At 48.1% G+C, this 14,008-nt stretch overlaps 1 protein-coding gene across 4 annotated transcripts in view; it reads left to right on the forward strand.

Annotated features, from left to right (window-relative positions):
- Positions 1-298: 298 nt before the first annotated feature.
- Positions 299-14,008, forward strand: part of GLIS1 (GLIS family zinc finger 1) — a 195,625-nt gene continuing 181,915 nt past the window's right edge. For 2 of the 4 annotated variants that reach the window (XM_081306752.1, XM_081306750.1), the window contains exons 1-2: positions 299-429; positions 1,457-1,741. In XM_081306752.1, coding sequence (XP_081162878.1) covers positions 1,498-1,741 — 244 coding nt within the window. In that variant the 5' untranslated portion in view covers positions 299-429; positions 1,457-1,497. Of the gene's footprint in view, positions 430-544; positions 1,306-1,456; positions 1,742-14,008 lie in introns of those variants that run through there. The other 2 variants (XM_081306751.1, XM_081306753.1) reach the window with 2 other exon arrangements.

The following is a 14,008-nucleotide window of genomic DNA, read 5'->3' on the forward strand; positions in this document are numbered from 1 at the left end:
TCGATCCGGGCTCCGTGGACGCTCAGCTTGCTGGCTGTCGGTATAGTGCCCAGACTCTCCCTCCCGCTGCGCCACTCCTCAGTCCAACCCGGGTCTGTGGCCAGAGAGCCGCAGGCCGAGCAGGGCTCCAACCGGCCGCCGCCTGTCAAACCCTCGGCCCAGCCCCTCACCGGGCCCCGCCCAGGCCCCCAGGCGAGGAGTCCCGCCCGCGCACTGCGATTGGCTTGGGCTGGGCGGCTGCGGTGAGCCAGTGGTCCGAGCGACTGTCGGGAAGCTGTCGGCGCGGCCCGGCCCGCCTCCGGGGTGCTGCCCCGCCCCCGGGGTGCGGCCCCGCAGGACGCGGCGGCGGCGGTGGCGGCTGCGGGGGCTGCGGCGCCAGAGGAGGCGCGCCGAGCCGTGCGCCCCGCGAGCTGCAGCGGCCGCTTTGAGGTGAGAAGGGGCGCGGCCCGCGGCCTGAGGCAAGGGCGGGCGCCAGGGCCCGAGATCCGAGGCTGGGAGTACCAGCTTTGCCCCAAGTCCAGGAGCGTTAGGATGGCGCGAGGAGCGCAGAGGGGAAAGGAGAGTTTGGGGGTCCGGGCCCGTACTCCAGGACGGATCATGGGAGGACAGAAGCTCCGGCGAGGAGGGCTCCAGCGCGCGCGCGTGTCGAGAGCGTGAGACTGTGTAGCTGTTAGTGTTGCTGTATCTGAGCGTGTGAAAGAGTTTGTGTGGCACATCGCGTCCCCGAGTGCGCACTGACTGGGGTGTGCGGTGTGCGTGGGAGCCGGCGTACACCAGCATTACTGACTCCGTGAGGGTTTGCGCGCGCGACGGGCTTGTTTTCCTAATGTGCGCAGGAATGTGCGTGTCCCGGGGTGAGCGTGATAGGTTTGCGCAGCGCGGATGAGCTCCCATTTTCCGACTACCGTTTTCTGGATTTGGGGGAATCACCAGCGAGTCTCAGAGGATCAGCGCCCAGGATTCCTGAGTGCGCGGTCAGCCGCTTCTGCGCTGAATTCGGCGCCGCAGCGCCCTGGAGGTGCGCAGCCACTGACCCACCCGGAGAGATCTCCGCTGCTTCGCTGTATCCCTGCTCTGTGACTTCTGTCTCCGCTGGCTCCCTGTCCCCGCTAGAGGACTATGGACAGGAGCCCTCCGCTTCAAGCCTCAGTTTCACCATTCGTTCTAAGAGGGCTGGTCGCGGTGGAGGCGGATTTGGGTGGGAGGACCCAGGGGGCGTCACAGGAATGCGCGGGTGACTATGGTCGTCCCCAAGTTTGGGATCTTGAGAGCCATTGCTGCGCGGACTAAGAGGCTTGGCATCAGGTGAGTTAGGGTTGAGGTAGGTGTGGTGGCGCAAAGCTATTTGAGACCTGAGACCTAAACCGTGGGGGCAGTGAACTGCCAAACTTGGACCCAGCAAGAAAAGAATCTGCTTACCTCATTCTAATGCGCCTGTACCGTCTCCCCACTTCAGGAGCCTGGGTGACCCCCAGTCGTGCGCCTCGCCCAGGAGCCATGCATTGCGAGGTGGCCGAGGTACTTTCAGACAAGAGGCCCAAGGAGGCCCCCGGTGTCCCAGGCCCTGGTCTTGGAGCGCACATGGCCTTCACGGTCACGGTGAGTGGCGGTGGCTGCGTTGATGGAGGCCCGCGGGACTTGCTACCTCGGCTGCCTGTGCCACCCCAGCGCACCCACGACCTCCTCAGGCCCCGAAGTCCCCAAGACTACAGCTCGTCCAAGGCTGCCTTCGCTGGAAAGGGTAAGTCGGGATCTGCCAAAGTGCCTGGCCGCGGGTGTGAGAGATTCCTTTGTAGGGATACTCTGGAGAACTTGGTTCCTGTTTCTCTTTTGTTGTTTGGAACTAACTTGACAGTCTTGAAAGGATCCCTGCTTTAAGAAGTATCTAATTTTGGGGCTGGGGATGTGGCTCAAGCTGTAGCGCGCTCACCTGGCATGCGTGCGGCCCGGGTTCGATCCTCAGCACCACGTACCAACAAAGATGTTGTGTCCGCCGAGAACTAAAAATAAATATTAAAAAAAAAAAAAGAAGTATCTAATTTAAACTCAATAAGCACATTTTGGGGAAATGTGCACAGAAAGTTCAGATTACATAATTTTGCTTCTGTATGTTTCTGATAAAGGTTGTGTGAAATGTCAAAATTTTATTATATGTTAGGGGGAGTAGGAACTCCTGTAACTGGTATTTGTTTTTGAGTGGCAGAAAGCATACTTTGAAGTGTTCCAATTGCCTTAAATAACAAAAACCAGAGGCCTTCAGCAGGACCCTCTCCCCTCTTGGGACCTCAGTTTCCCTATCTGTCAAGTGAGGAATTTGTTATGCCAGACGGTTTCTAGATTCTTGATGGAAAAGTTTCTGAATCTATAATCCAGCCTGGGTCAGGTCTTGACTTAAAATTATCTTTTCTGTACTTGGTGCTCTGGAAGGGTCCTCTTGGCCAGAAGTCATTTTTCAGTGTCCTCTGCAACCACTGAAGCTGGTGAATAGAAGGCAGGCCCAGTACAGGTCATGGCTCAACTCAGGGATGCCTTTGCTATTCTCACAAACATGCTCATCTCATCATAGTTAATTATTGAGCCATTATTTATAGGCTCCATGCTGACAGATAATTAACCAGAAATTGGAGAAATTGTTAAGGTCCTGTGCCCATCCTCCCCCTTTTTTTTCTCCTTTGGGAGAAACTGAAACTTTGGGGCTTGATCATATCAGGACTTGGGACCTCTTCAGTCTTTTTCCAGGTGATTTTTAAGGAAGATGATAATTGTGTGTTTTATGGCTGTGGACATCCCTTCCTCAGCATCAGCCCAGCTCCTTAAAAGAGGTAGGCTGGCTGGCTTCCCAGTTTGGGGCCTGGTCAAATGAAATAAAAGTATAGTAGTTTTACTTTTTTAAAGAAAACACCTGACTTCATACACAAGAGCTATTTCTTCGTGTGTGTGTGTGTGTGTGTGTGTGTGTATGTGTGTATATATATTTTTAGTTGTAGATGGACATAATATTTTTATTTTATTTATTTATTTATTTATATTTATGTAGTGCTAAGGATGGAACCCGGTGCCTCATGCATGCGAGGCAAGCGCTCAACCACTGAGCTACAACCCCAGCCTCAAGAGCTATTTTTTGTCTTCTTGTCTTAAGCATCAGTCTCTTCTCCAAGAGATAAAGATCATAGTTTAGGATAGATATGGGAAAGAATACATACAGAGTATTACTGCTAGAATACACATACAAAGTCTCTTTTACCAGGGAAAGAGAAGTGCTTCATAGCAAGACGAGTTATGTTTGCTGCCATGAGTCCCTGGCTTGCCCTGCTCCACACATGGTCCTCCCTTCCACACATACCCTCCTGTAACGACTTGTGTTTAAAAAAATCATGGCTGTCATCTGCAGATTCAGTTCTCCGAAGCGTTAGTGAATGCCTGTCCCAGACATAACCTTTATTCCACACTGTGGTTAGAGACCTTTCATCTGATGCTTTGCCTACGATCTTTCTACTTGTAGTCCTCCAAACCCCAATTATTTTTGCTTATGTCTAAAATAAGGCACATTGCATTTGGAAAGGACAGAGGAGGATAAAGGGATAGGAGAAAGAGCCCCTTGCTTTGTACCTTAAATTGGACTCTGTGGTTACTTTTTCTCTGAAAGGATTTTAAACTGCTTTTCTTCACAGCCTTCTGGTGAGGCTGATGGGATGGGATTTAACACACCTTTGAAAGATGAGGAAACTGAGGTCTGCAGGTGGGCAAAGTGTCTGCTATGTAGAAGACCACCCAGCAGGTCAGGAGCTCTGCCATCATCCCGCCTGGGGAGAAGGGAAATCTCAGGACAGGGACTAGGAGAGGTTTCCGACCTGGCCTCCGTGTTGCTGTAGGCATATTCCTCACAGTCAAGCCAAGTGGCCTGAAAGGAAACCAGCACCCCCCAGGGATCTTCAGCAGCCCTCTAGACATGCCATTAAGGAAGAGGCACCTTTTTGCAGTGCTCACCCCCACCAAAATAGTCAGCAGGCCACGTAACCCTTTGAAAGTGAGGTGCCTAGCTCCAAGCTCTCAGGCTTATTGGAAACAGACAGACAGAAATACCAATTTAAACATATTTATTAGCTGTGCTGGAAATGATAAGACCCTGCCACCTAGGCTCTGTGGGATGCTGGAGGATGTTATTTCACTCCTCTGAGCCTCAGGTGTCCTCATTTATGTTAAATTTCCCCGAGACTTGAATGTGAAAGAACTATCTTTGATGCCTGGTTATTTTAAAAATTACTAGTGTAAGGAGTTTAATGTTCTCAACCTCTGGTTTCTCGTAATAATGCCTACCTCATGGAATAAATAAAGCCAGGGTTATAAGAATGCTTTTTATACTAAAACCGTAGGAGAGGTCACTTTTATTAATTTGTGCAGGGTACCATGCTAGAGACGGTTGATAGTTTAGGTAAAGGGCGTATAGGCAGGAGGGAGAAAGATTTTATTTTTAAAACGTTGAGTGTGAAAAGTGCCAACTCTGGTAGGTGCCAGCTGTGGTGTACGAGTCAGGGGAAGCTGAAAGGTGCCACGCTTCAGGTCTTCTGTGACCATTGCTGCCCAGTGACTGGAGAGAAGACCATACTGCGTGGTTGGGAGTCAGGTTTCAGATGATCTGTCTTCTGCTCCGGACAGACCCTAAGCAGAGGAAGGGAGTGAGTTCTGGAATTCAGCAGAATATCCATACTTGTTGGGTCCTGTGTGTTTCCAGATCTGAACCGGGAGGCACTGGGCATGGCACGACGTCATGGACTAACATTGTCATCATTTACAATAAGAATCACGATCTGTTTATGGCAGAGTCCCGCTTATCCAGATTCCAAACAGCTGGGAAACCAGATGCTGCGTTTTTCTTTCTTATTATTAAACACCAGACACTGCTTTTATAAGTTCTGACGAGGAAAGAAGGTAAACATCTGGGCTTTCCGCGGGTGGACAGCTTTGTGGCGATGGCCGATGATGCTTATTCGCTGTGCACAGCACTTTACAGTTGTTGGAGTTTTTCCACACCTTCCCTCATCAGTCTCTGCCTACCCTGAAGGCTCTTCCAAAGGAACAGATGAAGAAGTGCTTTGCGTCTATAAAGTGCAGGGCAGGTACTGACTCTTGTTGACATGACTCCCATTTTATAGATGAACACATATAGGTTCAGGGATTTGATCATATCTATCTACAGACAGTTAAGTGGCAGTTTGGGAGGCTTCCAGCTCCAGATATTTGATTCTGGTTCCATAGCTTGTATCTTCTATACACGTGTGCTGGTGGCCCAGAGCTGATGTATGTAACCAAGGCCTTGTGAATATTCCCAGAGAATTTAAAACATCTTGCTTTTGATATTTCTTCTGTCTTGAAGTTTTGGAAATTGGTAACCGGTCTCTATGCCATGTCTAGAAAACTTTGTAGTTTACCAGATGATTCCATGTGTCCAAAACCCAGATAATGAGGTCACCATTTAATTCATAGCGTCTCCCTGGACCCTTTCCACCACATCCTGAGACTGCATACATCCTAGCAAAGAAGGAGATTGATGATCACTATGAACATGAACTCTACCATTAGTAAAAATAGCTGCCGGGACATGGCTGTAAATGTCAGGAAGTACTGAACCTTGTACCAAATAAATAAATAAATGAATAAATAAATAAGTCTCTGAAAAGAAAGAAAAAGAGGAGGAGGAAAGCAGTTGTAGGTTGTGTGTATGGACATCAGGGCTGGCGGTGGTGGGACATCATGGTTTCGGTGTTATTACCTGGTTGAGTTTCTCCATCTGAGCAAGTAGCCAGTGAGATGTGCCGGGGAGGTTTGGAGAGGCCAGTGTATCCGTAATAGAAAGGTATGAGTTATTTTTAAAGCATTTCCCCCCTCCGGCTCTGGTGGGCAATTTGCTTGCATTTCATCCATTTTAAAGTGCTGGTCCTGTGATCCGGAAATAATCAGATCCAAATTTTTTTCAGTGCTTGAGGTTTCAAATAAGGGGGAGAAAAAAACCTGCTGGCCAAATGTCAGGCTCAGTGAGACAAAAGAGAAACAAATATGTGTGTGGGTATACAAATGAGATAGGAGCATGTTTCGTCTACAGTCATGAGAGTTATGTATCCGACAAATCTTTTATAGACATGTAGCGGAAATATAATTCCCCAAGATTCCCTAAGAATCTTGTGCGGCTAGAATTTCTCTTCCCTTCCTGCCTCCCCAGCTCTCTAGAAGCTGCTAAGACTTGGCGGGCAAAATGGAAAGGGAATCATCACACGAGATCGTGACTTAATTTAAGGCCCTGTTTCTCGGTCATTTACCTGTGGCTCTCAGCTGGTCGAGGTCCTGGGACCCTCCTGGGTGTGGAAGCGGAGTTGCTGTGTTTGTGCAAATTTCTTTGTATGCTGTGGTTTTTCTTCACACTTCTTCTAGGGGGAAAAAGAAAAGACAAAAAAACCCATCCCATCTCCAGTTATTCATCTCCTTGCGTTTCATTTGCGTGAGAAGCCAAGTTCGCCAGCACACTTATTTTTACAGTGCGTTAAAATCCCATTATAGGCATAAGTGCACAATGAATCATTTAAAAAATATACTCTTATGTTCTTTGTTCTGAATGTTGCATAATTATCATCATTTTCTTCGGTTTTATTTTGTGGAGTTTGGCCAGCATCCTAGAAGAGAGGAGAGACTAAAGTTTGGAAAAGTTTTTCAATCCTTTTTTGGGTAGGATTAGAAACAACAACAACAAACAAATAAACTTTTTTTTTTTTTTTAAGCTACCCAGTGGCTATCACTAACCGTGGCTTTTTCATCAAGAAGATAATTTCTCTTCCTTCTCTCAGTTTTCTTGGGAAGGAATTCCCTGTTTGGAAACCAACATGGTGGGACTTCAGTAACTTCACCTTACATGTATGGCTATAGTCAAAGGGAAATTATCGTGTGTGTTTTCTATTTTTTTTCCCCCTAATACTGATTTTAGTTGCAGTTAGTTTGGACTTCAAGAGTTGGATTGTTTCTTTTGGTAGGGGGTCGTTTATTTTTGTGTTTAAAGGAACAGACAGTTCAAGGGGGAAGAAGAAATGAAACAAACTTCACCGAGCTTTGAAAAATTCGACTGCATTATATAAAAAGCGAGCTGTAATAGTAGGCCAGGAGAAAAGATCAGACTCCTGAAATATTTCTGCTGTTCGCTTTCACAGCACTAATGATTCTAGCAGTTTAAAAACGGACTTCTTGTTTATCAACAACGGCTGCCCAAATTAATAGTTTACAATAAAAAAAAAAAATGCTTTCGGCATTGGAGGCAAAGTCCAGGGACTGACAGCTGAGTTACTGAGGACAGCAGAAAAGATGGGGGAAGAGTTTTGTGGCTGTTTTGGTCTCCCAAAGCCTTATTTATAAGAAACTGAAAGAAAACAGGGGCTGGGCTGTGGTGGGGGTGGAGAGAATACAGCCTTAACCCAGTGGTCTTGCAGTTGAAAGTCACTGAAAGCATCTGTTTTCTTCTTTCCCCGTCTTCCCCTTAAACTCCAAAGGGGTTATTCCTTTAGAAGGGTTCCGGCGGATTGAGTGGATTGCGTTAGCATTACGAGCTGTGTTTTTAAAAGTCAGCGTTTGAGTCAGATGCACAAGAGGAGCCCTTTAGCCCGTTAACTGAATAATGCATTTCCTGTATGGCCTGAATTTATTTGGTGGTTATGGTTGGGCCAGCCTGGAGCACACACGTGTGCCATTGTGTAGCTTCGATGCATGTGGGGATGGTCTTCCCTTTGAACCTCGGTTTCCCCATCTGTAAAATGGAGAGCATTTTGATGGAATGATCCCTAGTCCCTTCCTGCTCTGATACCACAGGATTCCACACTAATTGAGCCGGGAGGTTTGGGAAGGATCCAGGGTGTCTCAGGCCAGGTTCTAGACCTGTCCTGGGAAGTCTTGCCTGCTGAAGGTGAGCACAGAAAGAACAGAGGAGAGAGGGTGGCTAATCTTTATTGAGCCTACTATGTGCCAGGCCAGACACATTGTGTAACTGTGATCACATTTCATTATGTCCAGCAGCCCTAGCCATGGAGTCATTGCAGCTATTTAAAGGTCAGAAGAGTGAGATGATTTATCCCAAGGTAGTTTAGGTATAAGTAGTGGAGCTGGGAGTTTTAAACCCAGGTCTGTCTGAAAGCAAGGACAGTACTTTCCCCTAAAGCACATTTCTCTCTCTCTCTCTCTCTCTCTCTCTCTCTCTCTCTTAATATTTATTTTTTAGTTGGACACTGTATCTTTATTTATTTATTTTTATGTGGTGCTGAGGATCGAACCCAGGGCCTCACATGTGCTAGGTGAGCACTCTACCACTGAGCCACAACCCCAGCCCCAAGCACATTACTCTTAAAATCCCTGTTGCATGGCTGTGGCTGTGGCTGTGGCGTGTGGAGTGTGCCCCTAGCTTAGGGGAAGGGAACAGGAGGCCCCCTGGAGCACCCCTTTCTGAAACTTCACTAATGGGCAGAGGTGTGACTACAAGGGGAAGCTGTTCCATTAGGGCACTATCCCCAGTCCTGCCACAGCTGTGGGGGAGGAGAACGGTTCCCGGTTATGATTCGGGTTCTCAGGAAGCTGGGGTATGGCAAGGGTTTTCAGGGGCTGTGGAGTCCACCTTTCAGAAGCAGCGGCACCCCCTGCCCACTGGTGATTGTGGGTGACAGCCCCTGTCTGCGCCGTCTTGCAGTATGTGCCGAGGCCCCAGCTGTGGTCTCCCTTCTGCTGTTTCCCAGGACATCGTTGGGATGAGAATTCCTGCTCGTCCACAGCATTCTTGGTTATGGAATACATGCATCTCCGAGCGCAGTGGCTCAGGGAGCTGTTAAACAATTATATTCTTTTTAATCATTTGGTGGCGTGAAGAAGGGGCTCAGGAGGGAGAACAGGCCAGGGATCCGGTTGAACTTGAGAGTTTGTGGGAAATGGGACTTTCATGTTAAATAGTGAATAGCCGAATGCCCTGCAGAAGGCAGAAGTCCAGGTTGCGTCTGTGGCCTTGCATGTGTGTTCCTGAGATGTGTGCGAGTCAGTTCTCTCACACTCATTCCGAAAACCATACCGCCAGAGGCTTCTGGTCCAGGCTTTTCGGCCTCTTCGTGGAGACGCTGGGTTTGAGAGGGGGCAGATGGAGAAGGATCAGAGATGGCCCTGGTTGCAATGGGATCCCGTCTTCCTATTTGCGCCTTCAGCAGCCCGAGGACTCTTTTAGATGTTGTTGCTTTTGTTTTTAAATAACAGGTTTGCTGGAAAATAAGGCTTTCGCGAGAAGCCAGGGAGGACCGTAAACCTGACTTGAAAAAGACAGATCCCATTTGCTGCTTTAAGCTCTCCGGAGGCCTGGAGATTAGGTTTATTTTGGAACGCTGCTGGACTGTATGAATTACTTCTCTGAGCGCTGTGTATTTAATACCTAGTAGAAGTTTGTATAAGAGTTGATGATGTATTTTGCCGACTTTCCAACCCTGTAAATAAATTACACGTGCCGGCAGAGGCTGCCAGGATCCACTGTGTCAATTGAAGCTTAATTTTTATCCTAAACCACTTAATACTTTTGTCCCAGCAAGCAGAGAAAGTTACCAGGTTTCACCCAGCAGCGGGCCTATTGCAAGATAAAGGTGGCTTCCAGAGCCCGGCCCAGGCCTCTGTGGATTCACCGATTTTTGGTGGCTAGGTAGCTTCAGCATTCTCAAGTCCAACCCTCAAGACAGAGGATGATAATATAATTTTAAGTGTATCGTAAAAATGAAACTCAATCGCTTCCACTCCCCAGCCCTGTGTCTCACCCCCATCTCTGGAGAAGACGGCTGTAATTGTGTGTTGTGTCCCAAGGCCGCCTGCGCATTTTATCTCATTTGAGTGCAAAGCCCAGGTAATAACGTTGGCATTTCCAGCACGAAACAAAATAGGGTTTCTAATTTGGAGACACTATTAAATATTTCATGCTTCAACCAAACTCAATTCTTTTTTTCCTATAATAAGTTTAAATATTAATTCTCTGGAATGTCAGATGCCTAAAGCTAGGCATTTAGTGATCTGCAGTTTCAAGTATCTCGAAGAAGGTTTATGAAACAGGATATTTCACTGGGAGGGATGAGTAGTGTGTTTCAGAGATATCTGAATTCAAGGCAGTGTCTTCTGATTTACTTTTTAAAGGGAAAAGGTCATAAAATAAGTTGCTTTATGTGCTGAAGGATTAAGTGGCTTAGACTGAAATAACAGCAGGGACTTTACTGCCCCCCCCCCCCCCCCCCCGTTTATATTTTAACAATGCTATTTGGGGGAGGGGGGTGGGTCATTTTCCCGCCTGCTTGTCTCCTCCCCTCAACTCCCGCCCCCCCCCCCCCCAGCCAGATGGCTTTAATTCTAACCAAATCCCACGCTGAGGCCAAATGATTGATCAAACAGTCATTTGTACTTACGTAGTGCTCTTTGTGAGAATATCTCCGCACTGGAGCTTCTTGCTGGGCAGGCTTTCTTTGGGGCCTTTAAATGTTGATTTTCAGACACATCTGGGGGACTTGGAGAGGTGGGGGTCCAGGGGCAGATGGAGAGCCAAAATCCCAGACCTTGACTCCTCAGAATTTCTTGCTTAAAACCTTCCTGTTACTTTCCATCTCAGATAGCAGGAGTATCTGAGTTTTCTAAATACAGGACAGTAATCTTCCCTCTGGCCTGATGACAGTCGTGATACTTTTAATGCCCATTGATGGAGAAGATACCTGATGAGGTTTAGGTAGCTACTCACTTTAAGAGCTTTTTAAAACAGATTTGTATTTATCTAACTATAGTAGCACCTACACACATCTGCAGAGACATGGTTTTGTGCTACAGAAATGTTTTTGGTACATGCTTTGAAGATCTTCCCTGAACTTACAGATTGGTTTCTACAAGAGAGCCCTGGAGCCAGCCCACACAGCTCTCGAACCCTGCCGTGGTGGATACTGCCCAGATCGCCACCTGAGATAGGATTAGATGGGGTTCCGGGGAGGATTGTATTGTTCTCCTTACTCCTTTCTGGGCACCATTGAGGGGTTTCAAACTGGAAAGATCTTCCAAATCATATGGTTTATCCAAGCGCCATAAGGTTTGGAGAGGCCATGTTACTTGTGCAAGGGCGGTCATGGGGCTTTTGGTGTCAGAACTGGGTTCAGATCCTAGACCTTGGACAAGTTCACTGAACTCTGAGCCTCAGTCTTCCTTACCTGTAAAATAGAGATACGTCTTGTCTCAGATCATTGACATGGGGTTTGGGGATTGAGATAAAAAGTCTGCAGAGCACGTGGCTCGGGAGCTGGTGCAACAGGTAGGTCACGGATGGGAGTTGGTTGTTGCGCTCTCTAAGGATGGAGCAGGGACTAGGTCCCAGGTTGGCTCTACCTGCTGCTGTCTTTCCTCTACACAGTATCACCCTATCCCTTTACTATACTCTTTTTTCTTTTTTGGTATAATTGAAAGAATAAGAACTTGGAGTCAGACTGAGGTATGGAGGACATAGATATCATTGACAGCTGTCTTGACTTTACTCTGAGCTAGGGGAAGGTCAGCAGCTGTGGTCCTTTGTGGAGTTGGGGAGGGCTGCCTTAGCACAACTTGCTGACAGGTCCTGGGCCTGGGCCAGCCCAAGACGCTCAGGTAATTGGTGGTGACTCTGGTGTCCAGTAGGATGGGGATGGAACTATCTGTGAGGTGGGTCTAAAGGCACAGATTCCTTCCCTTGCCTGGGTTTGTTGGATTGGAAGTTGCCATTGGACTTGACCATCCCTTTGAATTACCTCAAAGCTTCCTCCCAAATTTAAGGTGCTGTTGCCCTCTGCTCCCCACAACTCCATGTGTGCCTACGTCTGCCGTATTGCTGTGGCTTCTGTCTGTTGATCCCTCCTGGGTGTAGATATCCCATGACGCCATCTAATTCTTGCCCCATTCACTTCTTGTGAGATGGGTATCATCATCTTCATTTTAGAGATGAGGAAAACTGAGACCCAGAGACGTTAAGTGACCTGCCCCACTCAGATCTGACAGATGATAGCTACATGCCCACCTGGCCTTTCCCCACTCCTTGCTACCTCCCTGGGTTCTGCTGTCTTGGGTCTGATCTGGCCTATTCCTCACACTAGAGAAACTGCCTCCTCCAGCCAGAATCAACCTCATTCTCCTCCTCCTCACTGCCTGTGTCACTTTTCTCTCACCGAAGGTGACAGTCTAAGTCTTTTTTTTTTTTTCCTCAGAGAGAGAGAGAGAGAATTTCAATATTTATTTTTCAGTTTTCAGCGGACACAACATGTTTTTTTTGTATGTGATGCTGAGGATCGAACCTGGGCCACACGCATGCCAGGCGAGCACGCTACCGCTTGAGCCACGTCCCCAGCCCGACAGTCAGGTCTTATAGATGCCTGGCTCATGTTCCTACCCCTGGGGCGGCAGGCTCTGAGAGTCAGGGTCTGTGATGGGTGCCTCTCTGACTTGCTGGTGCAGTATGGTCCGGAATAGTCTGAGCGCTGGGCCCCAGCGGGGTTGATCTGTCCCTCTCCCGTGAAGGTGGAGCTTCCTGGAAAGTCCCCAAGCAGATTTTCAGTATAGAAGCCCAGAGGTTCTGGATTTCTAAGACTCGCTTCCCCATTTGTAAAGAGGGGAGAAGGGTCACCAGTTGGCCAGCTGTTGGGACATATGTGATGGAGTGTGTCAGGGTATCCTGGAAACTGGGAGTGCTGTCCCTGTGTTTAGTGGGTGATTGGTTGGTTCATTGCTATTGAATGCCTGTTCAGGTTTGGGATTCAGCCCGGGACACTGTGGTAGATTAACCAATTCCTAGCCTTCCCAGAGCTCATAGCCTGGAAGGCAGGTGGGCAGTGAGTGAGCATTCTCAGGATCCCTCCCAGACTGACCTGGTCCCCAGCCCTCCTCTGTGCAGCATATCCATTGTTCACTTGGTGTTCTGTCCTAGGCAGACTCCTGTCTTCCAGCCATTCTCAGCCTGGTGACCTCAGACAATCTCACTGGGCCTTAGTTTTTGCCAAGTTATAAAATGGAAATTTTTGCCATCTCCCCTCTTGAGGATCCTGTGAGAATCAGTGAGGTCACGGTAGGAGAGGGCTAACTGCTGGGGCCTCTGAAGACAGGCAGCCCTCTGCAGGACGCTGGTGGTGGTGCTCAGGCAGGTTAGTCTGGCTAGGGACGGGGGCTGCCTTGACCAGCCCTTTTCTTGCACCCGTTGCTAATTCCTGCTGGTTCAGCTCCTCTGGGTGTTTCTGGTTGCTATGCACTCAGAATACAGAAGAGCTGTTTGCTAGGGAGATGCAGATTGTTTGTATTGGCCACTCAAGTAGGGGACCCTGGGACCACTGGAGACCCTCAACCTCGTCCTTCTCTTCTCTATCATTTTCATTATACTGTATGTAGTCACTATTTACTGAGCACTGCCAGACACTGGGCCAATCTTTTTTTTTTTTTTTAATACATCATATTGTTTAATTTTACACCACCCTGTGTTGTGTAAGTGTTCTTCCACATGAACACTTACATGAAAATGAATGAAAACATTAAATGTTAAATGAAAAATTCATTCTTTTAGTTTTACTAACTGCATTTCCAGTGCTCAGTACACACATGTGGCTAGTGGCTACCATATTGTGCAAATGTAGAACATTCTCATCATCACAGGAAGTTCTGTTGGACAGTGCTACTCTGGAATATCATTCTTTAACCTGATCATTTGTTCATTACACGTTTCCTGACTCCCTGTCCTATGCTAGGCTCTGTGTCCTTGGCTTCTGCCTTGGAGATCCTTCAGGGGAAAGGGCAGGCAGGTGAATGTACCAGCTTTGCCAGCTGGTTAGCAGGCTTGGCTCCTGTTGGGGAAACAGATCTGAGTCCCAGGGTCTCAGGGTTCATAGTACAGTACTGAGAAGAGATCAGAACAGGTTTGCTTGATAGGTGGCCTTGAGTGGCCAGATCCTGGTGGGCAGGCTTTGCTGGGCCATAGAGA

Source organism: Spermophilus citellus, assembly GCF_964194105.1.
Source record: "Spermophilus citellus genome assembly, chromosome: 9".
Taxonomy (NCBI): domain Eukaryota; kingdom Metazoa; phylum Chordata; class Mammalia; order Rodentia; family Sciuridae; genus Spermophilus; species Spermophilus citellus.